Here is a 23,177-nt window from a genome sequence, read left to right on the forward strand (position 1 = left end):
GAGCTGGCGATTGACCTTTTGACGCTCTTGAAATTTCAACTCACACGGTGTTTTTTGCTTCTGAGAACAACCATCTCAAAGTCTTTATATGTTCACACTGCTGTTTAAAAGAATTTTGTTTGGTATGTTAAAACACAAAAGAATTGGTCAACTCTTAATGCTTTCGCTTTGTCTTTGTGTGCTTCGCTGGCTTACTCTGGAATCCGATGTACTGCGTAGTGTAGTTTACACAACTACAGCTAAGCTACTACGAATGCAATACCAACACTACACGCAACGTGTATAATGTGATCCTATTGCAGCTTTGTTTATTTGTTTCTATAATGATTTTTTTTATTATACTTTATTGTTTCTGGAATTGTCCAAATTGATTCCAAAAAAGAATTCGAAGATTCTATTATATTAATTTCCCATCATGATGTACTAATATAGGATATAACATATTACATTAACAATCTTGACATTCATTTTTTATTTGTTATGTTATATTCTATACTAGAACATTATTCTCTAAATCAAGTACCTTGTGGTTTCTTTCTCAAAAAAAAGTACCTTGTGGTTTAGTGGCACTATTCAGCCTTTCCATGAAGAAGATACAACTTCTAATTTTCTTTCTCCAATTATTATTATTGTGTATCAAATAAATATGAATTTTATCATATTTATATATGTTAAAAATTTTAGTACTATAGTAAAACGAAAGTGTAATTTTTCAGCACTTGTTCCTTATTTATCACTATATTGTCATAAAAGCTTCTTCTTTTTTTCTTTTTCTTTTGTGTGTGTGTGTGTGTGATAGAGGTCATCTGAGCTTTAAACTCACCTTTTCATGTGAGCATTTTAATTTTCTAAGCTATAAATGCTAAAATGTTACTAAAAATATATTAAAATTTATATATATCATGAATTCTATTGGACCAAAGCAACCTAACATTGAAAAAATTGATTAAATATGTTTGTTACTTTTTAAATAATTTCTAATTAAATTAAATTTAGTTATGTTATATTATACATACATACATACATACATACATATATATATATATATATATCATCTAATTTAGCATTTTATTTATTAGTCATAGAATTGACTCCTTTTCAACTAAATAATAATAAGAAGGTAAGACTTAGTTACAGATCCTTCAGTATTGCAACTTAGGGTTTAATTGTTATTGATAGAGTTAATATTTTTTATGATGTATTGTTCAATGTAGCCTATGTTTAAATTTAATTGAAAACCTGAACATACAATAATAAAGGGATAACATCAAGCACCTATATTGAAACACTTTCACCCCTAACTATGGTTGTAAATGAATCAAGCTGTTTATGAACAACTCAAGTTCAACTTGGGAAAAAGCATGCTTATGTGTGTTTGTTTAGAAAACAAATTATAAGTTTAGGCTCAATTATTAAACGAGCAAAGTTCAAACATAATAATATGTTTGTGAACAAGCTTGTAAGCATGAAGGCTTGATTTATCTATATATAATATTATATTTGAATATGTATATTTGCAGAAAAAAAAAATTATATATACTTAAAATTGAATTATATGATTTTGTCAATAGGTTCATATGATCTTAAATTATTATTTGCAACTTATTGATGATATAAGTAGTTTATTTGTAGTAAAAATTCATAGAATTATAAAGAAATAAAATATTTTAGTCATGGTTTCACAATATATAGGAAAATAATAAACTAATCAAGTAGCTCGTGAATAATCCCGAGCTAGCTCAACAAGAAAATGAGTCAAGTTTAAATAGAAAATCTAGTTTGGTGATAAGCTTAAGTTCGGCTCGTGTTTGGAAAAAAAAAAAATTAAATGAACAAGTTTAAACTTTTAATAATTGGCTCGACTCGGCTCAGCTTATTTACAACCTTATCCCTAACTTCCTTCCTACCAATACATTGTTTTAGAAATTGATTGTCTCCTTCAACCTAGCTTAACAAATGATATAGTTGTTTTACTCAAATTTTTCTTAATTAGTTTATATACCTAGAAATTGAAGCCAATTTTTTTTTTTTAAACCATCAACAACTTAACGAAAAGAATTTTCACTGTCAATTAAACTATTATAAAAAATATTATATCTATAATATTACTCATTTACACTTCTACATATTTTTACAAATTATGTTATAATTATGGCAGAAATACCATTTTCGTCCCTATATTTTCACACGATTCCCACTTTGGTCCCTAACTTTTTTTTCCACCGATTTTAGTCCCTATTTTGGAAAACGGGTCTCGTTTTTGTCCTTATCGTTACATCAGAAACGAAAATTGCACAGCTGGCAAACGGAATAAATTAAAAATATTAAAATAATACCCACAAATGCCACATCATTTTTTAAAAACAAAAAATTAATTTGTAAATTTTAACTAAATGAAAAAAAAAAAAAAAGGAAAAAACTGAAATAAAAATAAAAACTAAGAAAATTCAAAAACCAAAAATAAAAACAGATCTTCCTTCAACCAAACACAAACCCAGCAATTGACTATTTTTCCATCTTCAGAAAACCCAAATCCAAACACAACCCCAAATCCAAGCTAAGGCTAAGAGGCCATCGCTGGCGAGAATGGCGACGGCTTCGCCGATTGCCTTGTGGTTGATGGGCTTCCCACGGCGGAGATGAGCGTTGTCCATGCAAGGGAGATCGTCTTGGATGAGAGCCGCATCATGGATCATCTCGATGGCGCAAGCGGCGGGCATGGCCATGGATTCAGTGCCGCCGACGAGCTCACAGGAAGCGATGCAGAAGAATGGGCAGACTCGCTTGCCACCGCGAAGGAGGGAATAGCGCATGGCCTCGTGGAGCTCGCGGGGTTCTTTGTCTTTGAGTGAAATGGCAACGTCCAGAGCTTCGTTGATGGATTTGATTTTCTGGGTCATGTAGGTTTCGAGACTGAAGGCTGGTTTTGACTGTTCTTGTTGCTTTTGTTGTTGTTTTTTGAGAGTGTTGGCAGAGTCAAAGAGAGATAAGAAGGGTTGAGATTTGGATTTGGGTTTGTGTTTGGATTTGGGTTTTTTGGGTTTTCTAAAGATGGATTGCTGGGTTTGTGTTTGTATTCTTTCTGATGTTTGGGTTTGTGTTTGCTGTTTTTGTGTTTGGTTAACAAGAAAAATCACTTGCTGGGTTTGTGTTTGGTTGACAAGGAAGATCTCTTGGTCGGTGGTGGTGGTGGTGGTTTTGTGATCTGGGTTTGATTGTGGTAGTGGTGGTGGTGGTGGTTTTGGAATCTGGGTTTGATTATAGGTTTATGGGTTTGTTGGAGATTGGTTTGTTTACTGGGTTTGTGGGTTTGATTTGCTGAAGATTTGGGTTTGAGTTCTTGGGTTGCTGGGATTGATTTGGGAGTTCTTGATTTGCTGGAGATTTAAGTTCTTGGTTTCTTCATCCTTCCTGTTAGCATTTAATTTAATTTTTTCTTCTTGTTTTCATTTATGTCCTAGTGATTTGGGTTTGAGTTCTTGGGCTGCTAGGTTTCTGATCTTGTAATGGGTTTGAGTTCTTAGATGCTGAGTTTGATTTGGGAAGAATACGAAAAACAAGTTGTAAAATGAAGAACATGGTGAAGAACACTAAGAGCATTAAGAAAATTTTTTTAATTAAAATTTTTAATTAAATTAAATTTAAGGTTTTTTTTTAATTTAATTTATTTTTTAAAATTTTTTGACTTGGCTTTTAGAAAAAAAATAAAATGCTGATGTGGCATTAAAAAAAAGTTAAATAATATTTTTTAATAATATTTTAATTGTCACATTAGTGCCACGTCAGCTTCCGTCTGTCACCTAAGACTTTGCCGTTAGGGCATTGACAGTAGGGACAAAAATGAGACGCGTTTTTCAGAATAAGGACTAAAATCGGTGAAAAAAAAAGTTAGGGACCAAAGTGAGAATCGTGTGAAAATGTAAGGACAAAAATGGTATTTCTGCCTATAATCATTTGTAGTAGGGTTTGTTTACTTTAAAAAGATAAACTAATCAAAAGATGAAAAAAAACAAAACAAAAAAAAAAGATAAAGTGATACACGACAATATTATGTTATTGTTATTTAAAGGAATGATTAATGTGATAATTTTCTTCAAACATCAAGGAATGAGAGTGTCAGTTCCCTTAATTTTGGAGTGGAATGTCACTCCTCCAAAACCTCAAGGGAGGTTTTTGGTAATTTATTCCAAATTCAAGCACATTGAATATGATTGTTTTTGAAAAGATAGTACTATTTTTAGTTCATAAAGCTCCTTAAAAAGTAATATTTTCATAACAAATAACAAAGTCTAAGTGACAAGTTGTTAATAATTGATCAAAAAAATGGTATTAGTTGTGGATTTATTTTCTTATTTACAAGGGTCTGTTTGAAAATAACTTATGATAGAGTGCAAACTCGTCAGTCGAAGTCGAAGTAAATGTGTCCAGAAGCAAACCCTCGTCCCTGATAATATTGAAATGATGGAATAACCCTTTTTGAATGATCACCGGTGTGGTGCCTGCCACAGAGCCTCCAATGCCAAAGTCAGTGTAAGAAGTTTTCTAAAAATGGGTGAATGTAGTTGGAAAGAAAAAAGATCTTAGTAGTATATTTTTTTTTGTCAGTACCTGGTTCTTGGCAATGTGGGAGACTTTTATAGGCTCTCCTGGCTTCTAGCCGTTGGTGTAGTTATGGAGGTCTTAATGCTCCTTTTGGTAACGTCTGGGCCCTTTACTGTGCCATCACTGCCTCTCAACGGTGTGTACAGTTGTCCCAGTAACCGTCTCGGGCTTGATTGCTTGCATTCAGTGGCTCGGATATCTTCGTCAGTAAAGCAGATAATTGACTCTTCTAGCCAGAGCTTTTATTTCGTCAGTATAGGTGGGATCGTCCAAGAGTACACGAGCTCGTCATACTCGTCAGTTGCCCCCTGATTCTGTGACCGTCACTTAAATGACGGTTATGGAATGTAAAGAGTTTTTTTTTTTTTTTTTTTTTTTTTTTTTTTTTTTTTTTTTTTTTTTTTTTTTTTTTTAATATTATATATATACATACATACATACATATATATATATATATATCATCTAATTTAGCTTTTTATTTATTAATCATAGAATTGACTCCTCTTCAACTAAATAATAATAAGAATGTAAGACTTAGTTACAGATCCTTCAGTATTGCAACTTAGGGTTTAATTGTTATTGATAGAGTTAATATTTTTTATGATGTATTGTTCAATGTAGCCTATGTTTAAATTCAATTGAAAACTTGAACATACAATAATAAAGGGATAACATCAAGCACCTATATTCAAACACTTTCACCCCTAACTAGGGCTGTAAATGAACCAAATTGTTTATGAACAACTCGAGTTCAGCTTGGGAAAAAGCATGCTTATGTGTGTTTGTTTAGAAAACAAATTATAAGTTTAGGCTCAATTATTAAACGAGCAAAGTTCAAACATAATAATATGTTTGTGAACAAGGTTGTAAGCATGAAGGCTTGATTTATCTATATATAATATTATATTTGAATATGTATATTTGCAAAAAAAATATAATTATATATACTTAAAATTGAATTATATGATTTTGTCAATAGGTTCATATGATCTTAAATTATTATTTGCAACTTATTGATGATATAAGTAGTTTATTTGTAGTAAAAATTCATAGAATTATAAAGAAATAAAATATTTTAGTCATGGTTTCACAATATATAGGAAAACAATAAACTAATCAAGTAGCTCGTGAATAATCCCAAGCTAGCTCAACAAGAAAATGAGTCAAGCTTAAATAGAAAATCTAGTTTGGTGATGAGCTTAAGTTCGGCTCGTGTTCGAAAAAAAAAAAATTTTTTTTCTTTTTTTGAGAAACCAGCCAAGCAGACTGGGACTTTATTGGGAAAACTAAAATGGTTCAAGGGACATCAAAGCCAACTAGCTGGGATATATCTGTAGGAAGGTCATCCAACCATTCCTTAGACCCCACTAGACATTTGGCCTTCTTAGCTAAAGCATCGGCGACCACATTACAAGACCGATGAACAAAAACAAATTTAAATAACTGAAAAGTAGAAACTAAGGAACGGATGTCGTCCACAATATCACCATACGAATTTAGCACTGGGCTTTCTGGGGAGATAGCACTTATTACTGAAGCTGAGTCTCCTTCAAAGATAACTGTCTGCAGGTCCTTTTCAGCAGCAAACATCACAGCATGACGACATGCAAGAGCTTCCAAATCCGCAACTGTCGGGGCTAGAGCAATCGGCATAGACAGAGCTGCCGTTACTTCTCCACGCCAATCTCAGATGACAACCCCGATACCAGCCATGTTGAGATGCTTGAAAACAGCGGCGTTGAAGTTTACTTTGAAGTGGTCGTGCTCTGGAGGTCTCCACTGGTGTTGGGCAACAGGCAAATGCACCGGTTGAGCTTCATTTTCCTGGGCCGCCAGGAACTCTTGTAGCAGATTACTAGCCAGCGAGCTAATATTAGCGATAGGTTGCACTTGACGCCCAAAATGAAGAGCATTCCTTCGATTCCAAAGACACCAAGCCGCTACTGCAAATATTTCTTTCCTGAAGTCATCCATCACCTGCAAGAAACGATCAAATAAATCGCAAAAAGTTAGAGGAGGGGGGTTCACAGCTTGTTGAGACCAACTGTGACAGTTCCATACAACTTCCACCACCCGACACTTCCACAAAGTGTGTAGCACATCCTCACAACCTTCATTACATAAATCACACACCTCCGAATTTATGATATTTCGCCGAAACAGGTTACACTTTGTGGGGAGAGCATTGTGGCAAGCCCTCCACACAAAGTGTTTTATTTTGTGAGGTATACGCAGCTCCCATATTGCCCTCCAAAAACGTCTCTGTGGCTCACTGTTTGAGCTGCCTGGCAAGTCTCTACCAGATAGTAGCTTATAGGCGCTACTTGTGGAATAAACCCCTGAAGGAGTGTATGTCCAGATGACCCGGTCCTCTGTGTCCCTCAAACTCAACGGAATTCCCAGAATTACCGATGCCTCACTAGGCAGAAATAACTCTTGAATCACCTCTGTTTTCCACTCTCTCCGATCAGCTTCAATGAAGGAACTGACCCTTGTCTCAGGTAGCACTGTAGGTAGGGGGGAAATGATGGAACTACACTCCCTTTTAGGCAGCCATTTATCTTCCTTAACACGCACTGATTGACCATTCCCAATTCTCCACACCATACCTTTCTGGATAACATCTCTCGCACTAAGAATACTTTTCCAAGCATAAGATCCAGCTATAGAATCTTTCGCTTCCAAAATGGAACAATTTGGAAAAAATCTAGCTTTAAACACGCGAAAACAAAGCGACCTGGGGTTATTTATCATCCTCCAAACCTGTTTTGCTAAGAGAGCGTCATTGAACTTTTCAATTTCTTTGAAGCCCATGCCACCCACCTCCTTCGCTTCACAGATCTTTTCCCAACATACCCAGTGCACCTTTCTGGAATCACCGCTATAACCCCACCAAAATTTCCGAATAAGACTCTCTATCTCCCTAACCAACCCCTTGGGAAGTTTAAAACAACTCATGGTGTAGATTGGGATAGCTTGAATCACTTCCTTGATGAGGATTTCCCTTCCCACTTGAGACAATAATTTCTCTTTCCACCCCTGCAATTTCTTCCACACCCTATCTTTTAGGTATATAAAGCTTTGTTTTTTTGCTTGGCCAACTAAAGCTGGTAACCCTAGATACTTTTCATACTGACAGATTGCCGGGACACCTAGGAGATGCTGAATCCGATTCTGCAATGGCAAAGGAGTGTTCGAACTGAAAAAAATATTTGTTTTTTCTCTGTTTATCTTTTTCCCAGACCCTCTCTCATACACCTCCAATATTTCCAAAATCTTATTACATTCAGCCTCAGTAGCTCTGCAGAACAGCACACTGTCATCTGCAAAGAATAAATGGGAAACTTTAGGACCATTTCTACAGATAGCCACCCCTCCAATAAGTCCCTCCACTTCAGCTTGATGAATCAGGCTCTGCAATCCCATGGCACACAAAAGGAACAGATATGGAGACAAGGGGTCCCCTTGTCGAAGCCCCCTTGTGGGTTTGATATTACCCACCGGCTGCCCATTGAGGAGAACTGCATAAGAAACAGATTGCACACAAGACATAATAATTTTGATCAACCTTTCCTCAATGCCCAAATGGCGCATTATCTTTTCCAAAAAAAAACTCATTCCACCCTGTCATAAGCTTTACTCATATCCAGTTTGAGGGCCATATACCCCATTTTCCATTGAGTCTTCCTTTTCAGGAAGTGAATTGTTTCAAATGCCACAAGAATATTGTCAGAGATCAACCGCCCTGATAAGAATGCACTTTGAGAATCTGGAATCAATTTAGCCAGCAACTTTTTCAGCCGATTAGCCACCACTTTTGCAATTAATTTATAAACAACATTGCATAAACTTATGGGTCTAAATTTCGAAACTTTCTTAGGGTTTTTAACTTTGGGAATCAGGGAGATAAATGTGGTATTAAGGGATTCTGGGACAATACCTGAATTCAAGGCTTGGAGAACAACAGCAGTTACATCCTCACTAACAATATGCCAGAAGGATTTGTAGAAAATAGGCGACATACCATCGGGACCAGGAGCCGTATTAGGAGCCATTTGGTTGAGTGCTTGCTTCACCTCAAAAGCTTGAAACTCACCTTTCAAACACGGATCAACATCAACTTCCACAGGGAACGGAATTCCATTTAAAATACTATCAAATCCAGATGGGTTTGAGGTCGAAAAGATATTTTGAAAATACTTCTCTACCACTCCACCCATATCTATTTCATCCTCAACCCACACCCCATTGTCATCTTCCAATCCCAGAATCAAATTCCTCTTGTTCCGTTGATTAGCTCTACAATGAAAGTAAGCAGTATTACGATCACCTTCTTTAAGCCAAGTATTACGGGCCCTTTGCTTCCACATACATTCTTCCCTGGATTGAAGCCTACCAATATCCTTTCTAAGCAACTGAATACGGCCTGGGTCAGTTCTGTAACAATCCCCTTCTTCGGCTTCCTTCAATTCAGCCATCTTCCTCTTCAGAGCAAACCGAACATGGCCAAATGTAGTTCGATTCCAAACTTTAAGATTTTCTTGGCAAGCCGTTATCTTTCTTGTGAACCCCCATACTGAACCCGGTAGCTGCCTAGAGTCCCAAGAATCCCGAATCACACCCTCACAAGAATTATCCTTCAACCACATAGCTTCAAAGTGGAAAGGCCTACCTTTTCTATAGAACCTTTTAAACTCAGAATCTGAGCAAAGTAGCAAGGGTTTATGATCAGAGTGAAAAGCATCCAAGTGATGTATTCGAGATGAAGGAAATCTCAAAATCCACTCAACTGAAGCTACCCTCTGTCTAGCCGAACCCATACATTCTGTCCACCTGGCCTTCTATTACACCAAGTAAATGGGAACCCATTGAATCCCAAATCCCTCAGTCTACAGTGGTCAAGAGCATCCCTAAACCCATGCATCTGTCTTTCCGGTCTAAGAAGCCATCCCTGTTTCTCCTCAGCAAACAAAATCTCATTAAAATCCCCCATGCAGACCCAAGGCAAGTTGAACCGTTGACTAAGTTGTCTCATTAGTGACCAGGAGCTTTCCCGGTTGGCAGTTACAGGGTCTCCGTAGAAACCTGTGAACCGCCAAGCGTCATTCGCTCCAAGGTCAATAATAGCATCAATATGGTTGGCTGAGAAGGTCTGAACATCCACATTCATATCAGCTGGCCAATATAAAGCCAACCCTCCCCCTGTATTGTGACGAAGGACCACAAACAAATACAAAACTGAATCTTACGGCCAATACGATCTAAAACCACTTTTTCCACCTTTGTTTCCATCAAAAACACCAACTTGGGATCTTTGTTGTGTACCAACGCAACCAGCTCATCTTCTGTCTGTGGGTTCCCAAGCCTACGACAGTTCCAGCTAAGACAACTCATGATGCCCGGTGGCGCTGGGACCCAGCCGCCACCTCATAATTTTCATTATTCGAATAGCTACCGCCACTCAAACATTGTTTTTTACCAACACTCCTATCAATATCATCCATCACAGGTCTCCTGTCCACAATCATTGGTGAAGGTGACACCACACCTTGACCCACCTCCCTAGCAAGTTTCTTCCATTTTCTCGTGGACCCTACTGAAGCAGATTGTGTGATCTGGTTGGTACAATCTTGCATGGGCATCACTTCAAACTTTCTTGCATTAACACCTAGACCCACAGACATCTTCATGCATTCACTATTTGTCTCACTCACACACTATCCAACTTATCATTTAGAGTTAAGCCCACCACTACCTCTTCCAAAACCTTGGCTTGCTTCTTTACATGCAAACCGTGGGTTAACTCGTGACATTGTATCCCACCATCCATCACAGGATTCATTTTACCATCATTGCCATCAAATGGCTTGGAGACCTCAACATAGTCCATTACCATATTAGCCGCCGAGTGAGCAGATGAGTGTACTTCCTTAGAGTTGTCTGCATTTTCTTTACTGCTACTATTACTTGGATAGTTGCTTGATGGGCCCTTATTGTTCTCCCTTTTCCTCCACCATGGCGATTGGTTGCGTGAACTACCCGAGACCACCACCACAGTTTTGCGAGAAACTCTCAATGGTTCTACTCGAAGCCACTCACCATACTGCTGTTCCTCCTTCGTTAAATGAACAAGTTTGAACTTTTAATAATTGGCTCGGCTCGGCTCAGCTTATTTACAACCTTATCCCTAACTTCCTTCCTACCAATACATTGTTTTAGAAATTGATTGTCTCCTTCAACCTAGCTTAACAAATGATATAGTTGTTTTACTCAAATTTTTCTTTATCAGTTTATATAACTAGAAATTGAAGCCAATTTTTTTAAAAAAAAAAAAACCATCAACAACTTAACGAAAAGAATTTTCACTGTCAATTAAACTATTATAAAAAATATTATATCTATAACATTACTCATTTACACTTCTACATATGTTTACAAATTATGTTATAATCATTTGTAGTAGGGCGTTTGTTTACTTTAAAAAGATAAACTAATCAAAAGATGAAAAAAAATAAAATAAAAAAAAAACAAAAAAAAAAAGATAAAGTGATACACGACAATATTATGTTATTGTTATTTAAAGGAATGATTAATGTGATAATTTTCTTCAAACATCAAGGAATGAGAGTGTTAGTTTCCTTAATTTTGGAGTGGAATGTCACTCCTCCAAAACCTCAAGGGAGGTTTTTCATAATTTATTCTAAATTCAAGCACATTGAATATGATTGTTTTTGAAAAGATAGTACTATTTTTAGTTCATAAAGCTCCTTAAAAAGTAATATTTTTATAACAAATAACAAAGTCTAAGTGATAAGTTGTTAATAATTAATCAAAAAAATGGTATTAGTTGTGGATTTATTTTCTTATTTACAAGGGTCTATTTGGAAATAACTTATTTAACTGAAATTGATTTTTTTTTTGTTGAAAGTAATATTAAAAAAAAAAAAAAGTTAAAAGCTAGCTGAATAGTACAATAGAAACTATAAATAATACCAAAAAGTATAATGTAACTCATAAATAATAGTAAAAGTAAGCTAAAAACTCTAATAAGTTTCAACTTTCATCACTTCCCAAACACACTTGTAAATTTGTTAATCAATGAACACATGTATCCTTTAATTAACACTAAAAGTCAAAAAAAAAAAAAATTACATGTGTATATTAAAATTATATTTTATCATAAAAAATAATTTTTATTTACATTTTCCTTTATTTTATTATTTATGTTATTAAAATATTTCAAAACAATTATACTCCAATAAAAAGTGTAGGAGACTTTGTCTCCATTTTATTACATAAGAGCATCTCCAACAGCTATTGTAAAGCTAAATTTGGACCACCAAATATTACTGTACACACTCCAGCAGCTTCTCCAAACGCACAACTACTCTAAATTTATTTTTCAAGTTGCTACAGTAATTCTCTTAATTTAGAGAACACTGTAGCAACTCTACTCCCTTATTTTATCTTAAAAAAATACCCGGCTGAATAAAAAAAAAAATTCTTTCTCTTTTCTCCTGTGTTCTTTGTTCATCTGTGTCTCTCTCTCCAACGGTAAAACACAATCAAAACACACACAATCTAAAATCAGAATAGAAACAACAGATCAAGAACAAGAAAAAATACAAATTTAATTAGAACAACAAATCTAAAATCAAAACAAAAACAACAAATCATGAGCATGAAAGCCTATCTAAGCTCCATTGTAAGAACAAAGTGCATCAGAACAAGAAAAGAAAAAAAAAAAAAAAAAAAAGAGAGAACTAGAGAATGAAAGAGAGAGTCCGGAGTGTTCTTGAATGTGAGGGAGAAAAAGAAAATAAAAGGAGGGGGTGGGGGGATAGATATAGGTGGACACGTGTGTGGAAGATAAAAACAAGAAAAAGAAAAAAAAGAAAAGAAATAGACGTATGGATGAGAATGAATTGAAAGAAAGAAAAAATAATATAAAAATAAAAAATCTTAATTGACAAATGCTATTACAATATTTTTACAATAAATTTTAAGTAATAGACTATTATTAGTTAATATTAGTGAGTAAAAAAATAATTTCAGTGGTGAATTCAAATTAAAACTAGTAACAATTTTTTACATAAATTTTGTTGTAAAAATATTGTGAAAAATGTTGTAAACGTAACACTTTTCATTGAAAAATATAATTGTTGGGATGAATATAAGAAAAATAAATGATGATAAAAAAAAAATAAAGAATGAATGAAAAAATAATATTTAAATGAAATAGAGAATGGGATAGAGAATCTGTTGGAAAGTGTATTTGAAAAAATAGGTAAGTAAAATTTAAATGTTACTGTTCATTTTTCAAACAGTACAAAATTTAGAGAAGCTGCTGAAGATGCTCTAATAATACGACTATAAATAGTAAAGACAAGAGAGTTATGGAAACAGTATAGCGGTTAAAGCTGCGATGTACTTTTGCTTCCCAAAATTGTTACTATTTCTGTCTAGTAGCCTCAAGTCTGTAAGAAGCTGCTGCCTTTTCGCGAAGAGGAAAGAAACTAAAACTTCCACACGGTCCAGAGACTGACGAAGTCCACAGTCCCAACTCTCAAATCTCATCAAAAGCCAAAAACCCAATATGGCAATATCTACTAGTCCGCGTGTACCCCACAAATACACATCCCCAAATTATATAACCGCCATGTCAACCACAATACTACTCTTTTAATTGTTACGTCACCCTTTTTGTCTATATTAATGTAACGTGTTCAATTTTTTATTTTTTTAAAGAGAGCTGCTTTATATGATATTCACTTAGAAAGATATCATCAGATTAAAATACTTATTAATTTTTGATATTAGTAAAAATTAAATTTTAAATCTCTTATTCAATTATCAAACTTTTTATAAATTACTGGTTAAGTTAACTTGTCTATACTTAATCAGTCCTACCATAGAAAATGTACAAAAAAAAAAAGTAATGTTATATTCACAATCTATTTTATAATATTTTTCCTAACCATTAGGCATCAATATTGTTTTATTATTTTTCAAATAATTATTGATAAAAAAAATATGATGTTAGTGGTGAGCAAGGATAGGGCTACATGTATGAGTAAGGGCCATGCCTCCCCCCCCCATCCTCTCGACCGATTTTCCTCCTGCTGAAGTCGTTGCCTCATTTCCTGGTTTTGCTTAGTCAGTTCTTCAACTGTGGCTGCAAGGGCCTGGACTTGTTGAGCGAGGGCTACAGAATCTTGGTTGGACTCCATCCTGAAATGATCAAGAATACGAAACTACTGTTTCGAGTCTTAACACAAGTGATTCCCACAGACGGCGCCAAACTGATAGAGTGCAAACTCGTCAGTCGAAGTCGAAGTAAATGTGTCCAGAAGCAAACCCTCGTCCTTGATAATATTGAAATGATGGAATAACCCTTTTTGAATGATCACCGGTGTGGTGCCTGCCACAGAGCCTCCGATGCCAAAGTCAGTGCAAGAAGTTTTCTAAAAATGGGTGAATGTAGTTGGAAAGAAAAAAGATCTTAGTAGTATATTTTTTTTGTCAGTACCTGGTTCTTGGCAATGTGGGAGACTTTTATAGGCTCTCCTGGCTTCTAGTCGTTGGTGTAGTTATGGAGGTCTTAATGCTCCTTTTGGTAACGTCTGGGCCCTTTACTGTGCCATCACTGCCTCTCAACGGTGTGTACAGTTGTCCCAGTAACCGTCTCGGGCTTGATTGCTTGCATTGAGTGGCTCGGATATCTTCGTCAGTAAAGCAGATAATTGACTCTTCTAGCCAGAGCTTTTATTTCGTCAGTATAGGTGGGATCGTCCAAGAGTACACGAGCTCGTCATACTCGTCAACTTATTTAGCTAAAATTGAAATTCTTTTTGTTGAAAGTAATATAGAAAAAGTTAAAAGCTAACTGAATAGTATAATAGAACCTATAAATAGTACTAAAAAGTATAATGTAACCCATAAATAATAGTAAAAATAAGCTAAAAACTCTAATAAGTTTCAACTTTCATCACTTCCTAGACACACTCGTAAATTTGTTAATCAATGAACACATATATCCTTTAATTAACACTAAAAGTCAGAAAAAAAAAATTCACATGTGTATATTAAAATTATATTTTATCATATAAAAAATAATTTTTATTTACATTTTCCTTTATTTTATTATTTATGTCATTAAAATATTTCAAAATAATTATACTCCAATAAAATGTGTAGGAGACTTTGTCTCCATTTTATTACATAATAGTACGACTATAAAGAGTAAAGACAAGAGAGTTATGGAAACAGTATAGCCGTTAAAGCTGCGTGTACTTTTGCTTCCCAAAATTGTTACTATATCTGTCTAGTAGCCTCAAGTCTGTAAGAAGCTGCTGCCTTTTCGCGAAGAGGAAAGAAACTTCCACACGGTCCAGAGACTGACGAAGTCCACAGTCCCAACTCTCAAATCTCATCAAAAGCCAAAAACCCAATATGGCAATATCTACTAGTCCGCGTGTACCCCACAAATACACATCCCTAAATTATATAACCGCCATGTCAACCACAATACTACTCTTTTAATTGTTACGTCACCCTTTTTGTCGGTCAATTTTTTATTTTTTTTTTTAAAGAGAGCTGCATTATATGATATTCACTTAAAAAAATAGATTTTTATCATCAGATTAAAATACTTATTAATTTTTTATATTAGTAAAAATTGAATTTCAAATCTCTTATTCAACTATCAAACTTTTTATAAATTACCGGTTAAGCTAACTTGTCTATACTTAATCAGTCCCACCATAGAAAATGTACAAAAAAAAAAGTAATGTTACATTCACAATCTATTTTATAATATTTTTCCTAACCATTAGGCATCAATATTGTTTTATTATTTTTCAAATAATTATTGATAAAAAAAAATATGATGTTAGTGGTGAGCAAAGATAGGGCTACATGTATGAGTAAGGGCCATGCCTCCCCCCCACCCCCCCATTTTAAAATTATTTTAATACTACATATACATATTTAATGTTTTAATTATTAGCCTACAAAAATGAGACTCCCCCCCCCCCACCCCAAATATTTGAGCTAATCCAATGATTCTCTTAAAAAAATTGTCCAATTGGTGTAGTGTAATAAAGAATTTTTTTTTCTTTTTCACATTCATTTTTTATTGTAAAATATGTTCTTATATCTATTAAAATTTTAAATCATTCATATCTTTAAATACTTCATTAGTTCAATTGAACATTTTTTACTCACTTTGGTTGATAATTTGGTAACTTATATTAAAAATAAAAATTTAAGGATTCATTATGGAGAATACTAAGATATGTGTGTATAAATATTTGTGTTTGTGCATGTTTATGGAAGTTTGTATAAGTTAATAAATTAGTATCATAAGTTAGCCCCTTCAAATAAAAATTTCTGGCTACCCCTGGTGGTGAGCCAAAATTAAAATCAGTAAAAATTTATCACATCAATAATTTATAAAAATATTATAAAATAATCAGTAATATTCCTATTATAAAAAAATATAAAAAATAAATAAAAAAGTTTAATGGAATCCTGATAGTGGTGGGTGGTGCTCCAGATATTGACCACACAAACCTACGGGTCCAAAGAGAGCTATTAGATTGGATGAATTGGCTAAAGACTGAAATCGGGTTTAATACTAAGTAGTGTATGGCTAATGCTAAGCAAAATTTTGCAGAAGGTGAAATAGGGAACACTCTTGCTTATGGAAGTGATGGAAAACCAGTGTACAACCAGGATGGTCATCTTGTGAAATGGATACAAGCTGCTGGATGTGATGTGTTACAGCTTTTGATTTTACAACTAAAGGGAGACTTCAAACTGCAATTCCAGGAATGATTGGCTTGAGGCTAGGAAATGCTGTACCGTTCATAGATAGTCATGATGCAGGTTTCACACAGAACCTTTGGCCATTCCCACCAGATAAAGTCATCCAGGGATGTCTACATTCTTACTTATCCAGAGATCCCATCAATTGTAAGTTCTTTTTTACTCTTTTTACTTTTTCTCTCATCAGATGTTTTGTTTTTTTCATGTTATTTTTATATGGTGCTACTGCTCCTAGATGAACAAAAAGTAGATCCACGAAATTGTCTGGAATTCAAAAAATAGCCTTTAGTGCAGAAATCTGTCAGTACTTAATTGATAACAATATCTTCAAGTTTCCAAAATTTGATTAAAACATCACTTGAAAAAGCATACTGTATTTACTTATTTGCTGAAATTCAGTTGTTATATTGACATACACTAAACTCCTATGTGTTAATTCATTAAAGGATGCAAATGAAAAAAATTATCAGTTGTAGTATAGGATCTTGTTACATAGCTGCACATTGTTTTGAAAACTATTTCTGCAAACAAAAGATATTTGCAGAAACTGCTCTTTACTACTAAAAAGGTTCTGATGGATTTTGGAGCATGCTAAATTGGTAATTACCATTAGCAGATCCAATTTCCATTGATGCCTAATTATTGACATCAAGATAATTTAATCCAAATTGACAAAATGCTATTGATACTACTGATTATTAACAAATAAATGTTCTTCTCTCTTTGTTTGAATTAATGTGATCTTGTATTTCGTGACAATTTTATCATCACTTCTTTGACTAGGGTCTCAAAGAGGGGAACTTTATACTCATTGCAATTCGACCTAGAAATGGGATCAAGCCCACAAGTTTTGTGCAAATTCTAGCCTCTGATATAGATCTCTTTGTTGGATTATATGTGTGAGTGAAGTCCCACATTGACTAAAGATGAGAAGAATAAATAGTTAATATAACATAATTAAGCACATACCCATTGGGTTTAAGCTTCTTGGATTAAAGTGTGTCTCTATATGTTATATCAATTATTCAACTAGTCAAGGTGTTTATCTCCCTAGCAAGTGGTATCAAAGTTAAAGTTAGAGTCGAAGCGATGGCCAGAGAAGAAGACAAGGCTTCAGGAATTGAGAAGTTTGATAGAATAGACTTCGAATATTGGAGGATATAGATTGAAAATTATCTCTATGGGAAGAAATTACATCCCCCTCTTTTGAGGAAGAAACCTGAAACTATGAAGGATGAAGACTGAAACCTTCTTGATAGATAGTGGATCTAATGAAGGCTTTGTTTGGTATATATGAAAAGTCATCAGCTAACAACAAGGTGCTTTTGATGAAGAAGTTGTTTCATTTGAAGAAGGTAGAAGGCACTCGTGTAGTGCAGCATCTAAATGAGTTCAATACAATCACAAATCAATTATCCTCAGTGGAAATTGAATTTGATGATGAGGTTCGAGCAATCGTGCATTGATCCTTTTAGCTTATTTACTAAATAGTTAGAAAGCCATCAAAATGGCAATGAGTAATTCTACAGGGAAAAATAAACTCAAATATGATGATATTCGAGATTTGATTTTAAGTGAAGAGATTTGCAAGAGAGATGCGAATATAGACAATGCACAAGATCAAGCTTTTGTCACGAAGAACAAAAGCAGAGGTAGAAGCAAAGGTGGAAGTAAATGACCTAATAATCGAAAATTCAAGGGTAGATCACAATCAAGAAATATATCTCAGTTTAAGGAAACTAGAGAATGCTTCTATTGTGAGAAAAATGTTCACATAAGAAGAGATTGTTGGCATTGGAATAAAGAACAAACTGAAGGCAAAGATTTTAAAAAAAAAATGATAGTGAGAAAAATGCTACAGCTGTTGTGAAAAGTAAAAGTGTGAGCATGTTGTTAATAATGACGTTGAGTGGGCTATTGATTCAATAGCCTCTCACCATGTTATCCCTAAGAAAGGGTTGTTTACCATGTACAAAGTAGGAGACTTTGGTACAATGAAGATTAGTAATTCCAGTTACTCAAAAATTGTCGGAATTGGTGATGTGTGCATTGAAACCAATGTTGGTAGCAATATGATGTTGAAGAATGTGCGACATGTTCCAAATTTAAGGATGAATGTGTTTTCGACATTGGCTATGGATCAAGCAAGTTATTATAACTACCTTGGTAATGGGTTCATTGGTTGTTGCAAGAGGATATGCATGATGCGGTATGTACAAGACTTATGTGAAGACCTGTAAGAAGAAATTCAATAAGATTAAGATTTTGAGAAGACTCCACAGATGAGAATTTGGATTAATGGTGTTGATACCAAAAGGATGAAATTCTCATTGCCTAATAGTGCTGCAAAAGAGGAAGTGGTAGGTGATGAAAAATATGAAGATGTTTAGGCTACATGGGATGATGATGAACTGAAAGACATTGGAGGTCTTAAGCAAGGGAAGTGATATCTTCCACTAAAAATTGATGAACCTCATGAGAAAAGGACTACAGGAGAACATTGAATTGTTAGCTTCAAGAATAATTGGGTTTTTGATGAGGGGGAGCCAAAGGATTGGATTAAGGAAATCCAAGATGAGATTAATTCTTTGAGAATGAAAAGTATTGACGTTGATGAGGTGTTCTCAGTGCTGGTGAAGATAATGAAGAAGGTCAAGCTTGGAGTTGGCTTGACCAACATGAATTCTAACTAAAGAGTTGGAATTGAAGATCTCTTTCCTTAATGGCCTGGAAGGGGAGATTTTTGGGAGGAGCATGGCACCTAATAGAAGTCCAACCCATGTAGGATTTGTGCCCAAGATAATGAGCTTGCCATGCAAGCATTGATGGAATTCTATTTCAATTAGAAATACGTGATCGTGGTTGACAAGTCCTAGAATCCTACTCCAAATGTAAGTAGGAGTTGTGTTTTATAATTAATACTCTTTAGAATCCCAACTCAAGTCATGTTAGGAATTCGTATTATGCTAGGAAAAGAAGTCTAAGGCGACTGAAGCTTTTTTTGTGTAAAAAGCATGTGGGTGTACCACATATTGAAGAGAAATAAAAGAAAGAGGAAGCCGCAAAAAGAGAAAAGAGAGAGCAGCCAAGATGGAGCTGTTTAGAAAAAAAGGACAGTCAAGACAGAGTTATGTGTGGAGAAGAAAATAAAAAGAAGAGTGCAAAGTGTTGCAGCCTTTGAGAGAGATAATTTGTGTGTGTGAAAGCAAAGAAAAAATAAGAGAGATTTTTCTTTAACTGTGAGACATACACGAATTATTGTAATTGATTTGATAATAGTGAAATTATTCGGAGTTTGTCCCGTAATTTTCCTTTCAAGGAGAAAGAGTTTTCCACATAAATATTTGTGTTCTTTTGTGTAATTGTTATTTTGGATTACTAATATTTGTGGTAATATTATTCAGGACCCAATAAATGGTATCAAAGCCAATAGTGGTGTGGGGCAAAGGTGGCAAGGTTATCAAGGTTCCTTTCACAGTTGGAGCGGGAATGAGATGTGTGTACTTGAAGCCCTTTCGCAAATGGAGCAGGGTGGGTCCCTTTTGCAGTTGGAGCAAGGTTGGTATATTGTCCCAAACAAGCTCATAACCCCACACAAACGATCTTGGAAAAAGCTCAACAAATGAGAATTATTGCTAGTGGTGCTAAACAACGATGAGGTGCAAGGTTCTCATAGAGGATAAAAGAAGTGCAAGGTTGATACGTGGAGGCCCATGGATGATGCACTAGTGAAGGGAATGGCCCATTAGGCAAGGGGAAGTTCGTAGGACTTTTTCATGGCCTACGGAGAAGTCTTGAAGCCTACAAAGAGGCAGAAACTCACACGTAAGGGGGAGATTGTTGGGTTACACGTGTGATTGAAGTCCCATATTGAATAAAAATAAGAAGAATGAGTAGTTAACATAAAATAATTAAGCACATACTCATTGGGCTTAGGCTTTTTGAGTTAAAGTATCTCTATATGTTATATTAATTATTGAAGGAAGCTCCCTTCCAAGGTGTTTATCTCCCCAACACTCTATGTAGCTACTATAGATGAGAAGATCATCGCCAAGATTGGTCCAAGATATGAGGTTGGGAATCTCCCTCCAAGCTTTCAACTTGCTACTTCCGGAAATGACTATGCTGTTTGGCAGAAAAAAGCTTAGGAGAATAATGATCATTAATAAAAATGAAAAGGAATGACCAAAGGTCATTATGATGAATTATCCTCTGCTTTGTTTAATTCAATTAGGAACCTTTGTAATTATATATGCTATGTCATTACTGATGAAAGTTAAGCATAAAGAGAACCTTCATTCTATCCAGTTTGCTTCTAAAGTATAAGGTTTGCGTAGGCCGGTTAGGGACTCGAGGACATCGGCTCAGTCCCCACTTGAAAGTTTCTAAGATTCAATTTGATCCATATACCACACACTGGATATGTTTCTTATAAAATCTTTGTGATAAAGATTTTTCTATAAATTAGAATTGGGTCCTGCAAACCATGGTTGTAACAACAATGAAGTATATGATAAATTTGAGAAAATTAAGGTTTGATATGCCATGCCCATTTTGTTACTGAGTCATACTGACAGGCTTGCATATGTGTAACCTCTATACAAGGAAATCTAGCTTCAGTAGCCCAACCAGATGTCACATTGCTCAAGTTTAAAACTATCTTTAACCATGAAATGGTTTATGGTTAAGATTTTATTTCTTAAATCTAACCATGTATAAAGTTTTTAAAGGTTAAGGCCATGTTTGGTAACAGCGTTTAAACAACAAAAATTATTATTTAAACACCACAGCACATATTTCTACACATTTTTTCATCTATACATATTTTCACAAAACTTAAAATATCATTATTGAAAATCTCTTACCAAACTTTAAACACGTATTTCTTTGGCAGCTCATGAATCATGATACTGCTCTGCATGGACTTTGATCATCTTTCTAGTTTCCACTACATCATTGTATTCGTACAAAAAGTACTTCTTTTACAAGCTATAATCTTTTGGAGGTCTTTCTGACCGGTTATCAAAAAAATAAAAATAAAAATTCTTTTAGAGGTCATTTTAATACAAAAGGTGTCAATCCGATTCTGGAATCATTATTTAATTTACAGCTAGAAACTAAAATTATTCTTTACTCTGGCAATGGCATCAGCGATTCTTGCCCATTAGGATCTAGTAAAACTTACAAAGAGACAGTTAATTAATTTTGAATCACTAATTAAAGTGTAGGTTTTTGAAAAAATATTATTTCTTGTGACTAGCATCGTCAGCGTACGTATCACAGTCAGAAACGAAGTTTCTGTGGAAAACGTGTATGATACAAAAACAATGGTCACTCGCGGCTTAAATGTCGGAGAATCTATGTACAAACTCTGTTCCGCACTTGCTTGCTTTTGTATGGAATTACGAGTGACCCCCAGTGGCAAAGTGGACAGCGACTGACCAACTAGGCCACCATTATATATTTCCTGTGAAGTGGAATACTTAACCCAACCCAACCTGGCAGCATTATATATATATATATATATTTGTTACCGCTAAATAAAATCACATCCAAGCAAGCCTTGTAAAACATATTGTCGTCATGTCGACCAATTCCTCAACTTCTTGAAGCACTAGTTGAGGGGCAACTTGGACATGAACATGTTTAATCTTCTTTTTTAACGTCACAATTCATCCATGATGGGACGTTCTCCAAGCTAGTCAAGCGATATGTCTGAATTAGTTTCACTGCTTGATTATATATATTTTTTTAAAAAAGCAGCATTATATATAAATATATATATATATATATAATAATAAAATAAAGTAATGTGTAATTTATAAGAAAGTTTAGTGTACTTTAACATAAGCATTTTACTAACGGTCCTCTAAGTGCACAAAATAGTAAAGCATTTTTTAAAAAAATTTATGAAAAAATGATTAATTTTTTTTACAATATTCTCAATTTTTCATAAAATGTTTTCAAAATATGTCCTAAGAGCATACATTAACCAAACCTTTAACATAAAATGATTTTTACCCTTTTAATTTTTATTTTTTTGCTTAAATATAAAATTAGGGTCCTCTTCATTTTATTTTGAATTGGACAAAAATCATTCCACGATTAAGATATCATTTTGATAAATATAAAAATGTTTATTATTTCATGTTATATAATAAAATATTATTATACTTAATAAAAATAATAATTTATTTTAAGATTTATATATTTGTTTTTGATAATTCAATTGATAGTTGGAAGTATGGTGATTTGAACTCTAGATATCTCCATTAGAAACATCAAGAAATGTCAACTAGTTGAACTACAAGACTTTTAGAATAGATAAAAGTTAAATCTTTAACATACAATAATTTCTATTAATTTCATTAGTAAAACTTGGGTATAATTTCTTAGATAGTTTCCTATTTAAATTTAAACACATAAGTACATAAACTTAACTACTCTTTCTTTTTTTAGATGAACATCTTAACTGTTCTTGAATCTTTAAAAAAAAAAAAACACTATATAATATTTATGCTATATTGATTAATGCAATCATGGTTTTTAATTTAATTGAAGAACTTAGTGTATTATACTTAAATTTAAGAAAAATGTTACGTTCACAACATTTTCACAACAAATTTTAAGTGACAAGTTGTTACTTATTTTACTTTCTTGCTCACCCAATAACAAACTATAACAACATACTACCTAAGATTTATAGTGAAAACAATATTTTCATAACACTTTCATAACAAATCTTA

General features: G+C 34.1%; 1 protein-coding gene and 1 pseudogene across 1 annotated transcript; one reads left to right on the forward strand and one right to left on the reverse strand.

The window, feature by feature from the left end:
- Nucleotides 1-2,519: 2,519 nt before the first annotated feature.
- LOC112024990 (geranylgeranyl pyrophosphate synthase, chloroplastic) lies at nt 2,520-2,900 on the reverse strand. The gene has a single exon (XM_065764357.1). The coding sequence runs from the start codon at nt 2,898-2,900 to the stop codon at nt 2,520-2,522; it is 381 nt and encodes a 126-aa protein (XP_065620429.1).
- Nucleotides 2,901-14,194: 11,294 nt separating this feature from the next.
- Nucleotides 14,195-20,579, forward strand: LOC112008183 (alpha-amylase-like; annotated as a pseudogene).
- The last annotated feature ends 2,598 nt before the right edge of the window (nt 20,580-23,177 follow it).

This window comes from Quercus suber, unplaced genomic scaffold (assembly GCF_002906115.3).
Source record: "Quercus suber isolate HL8 unplaced genomic scaffold, Cork oak 2.0 scaffold_554, whole genome shotgun sequence".
NCBI lineage: Eukaryota > Viridiplantae > Streptophyta > Magnoliopsida > Fagales > Fagaceae > Quercus > Quercus suber.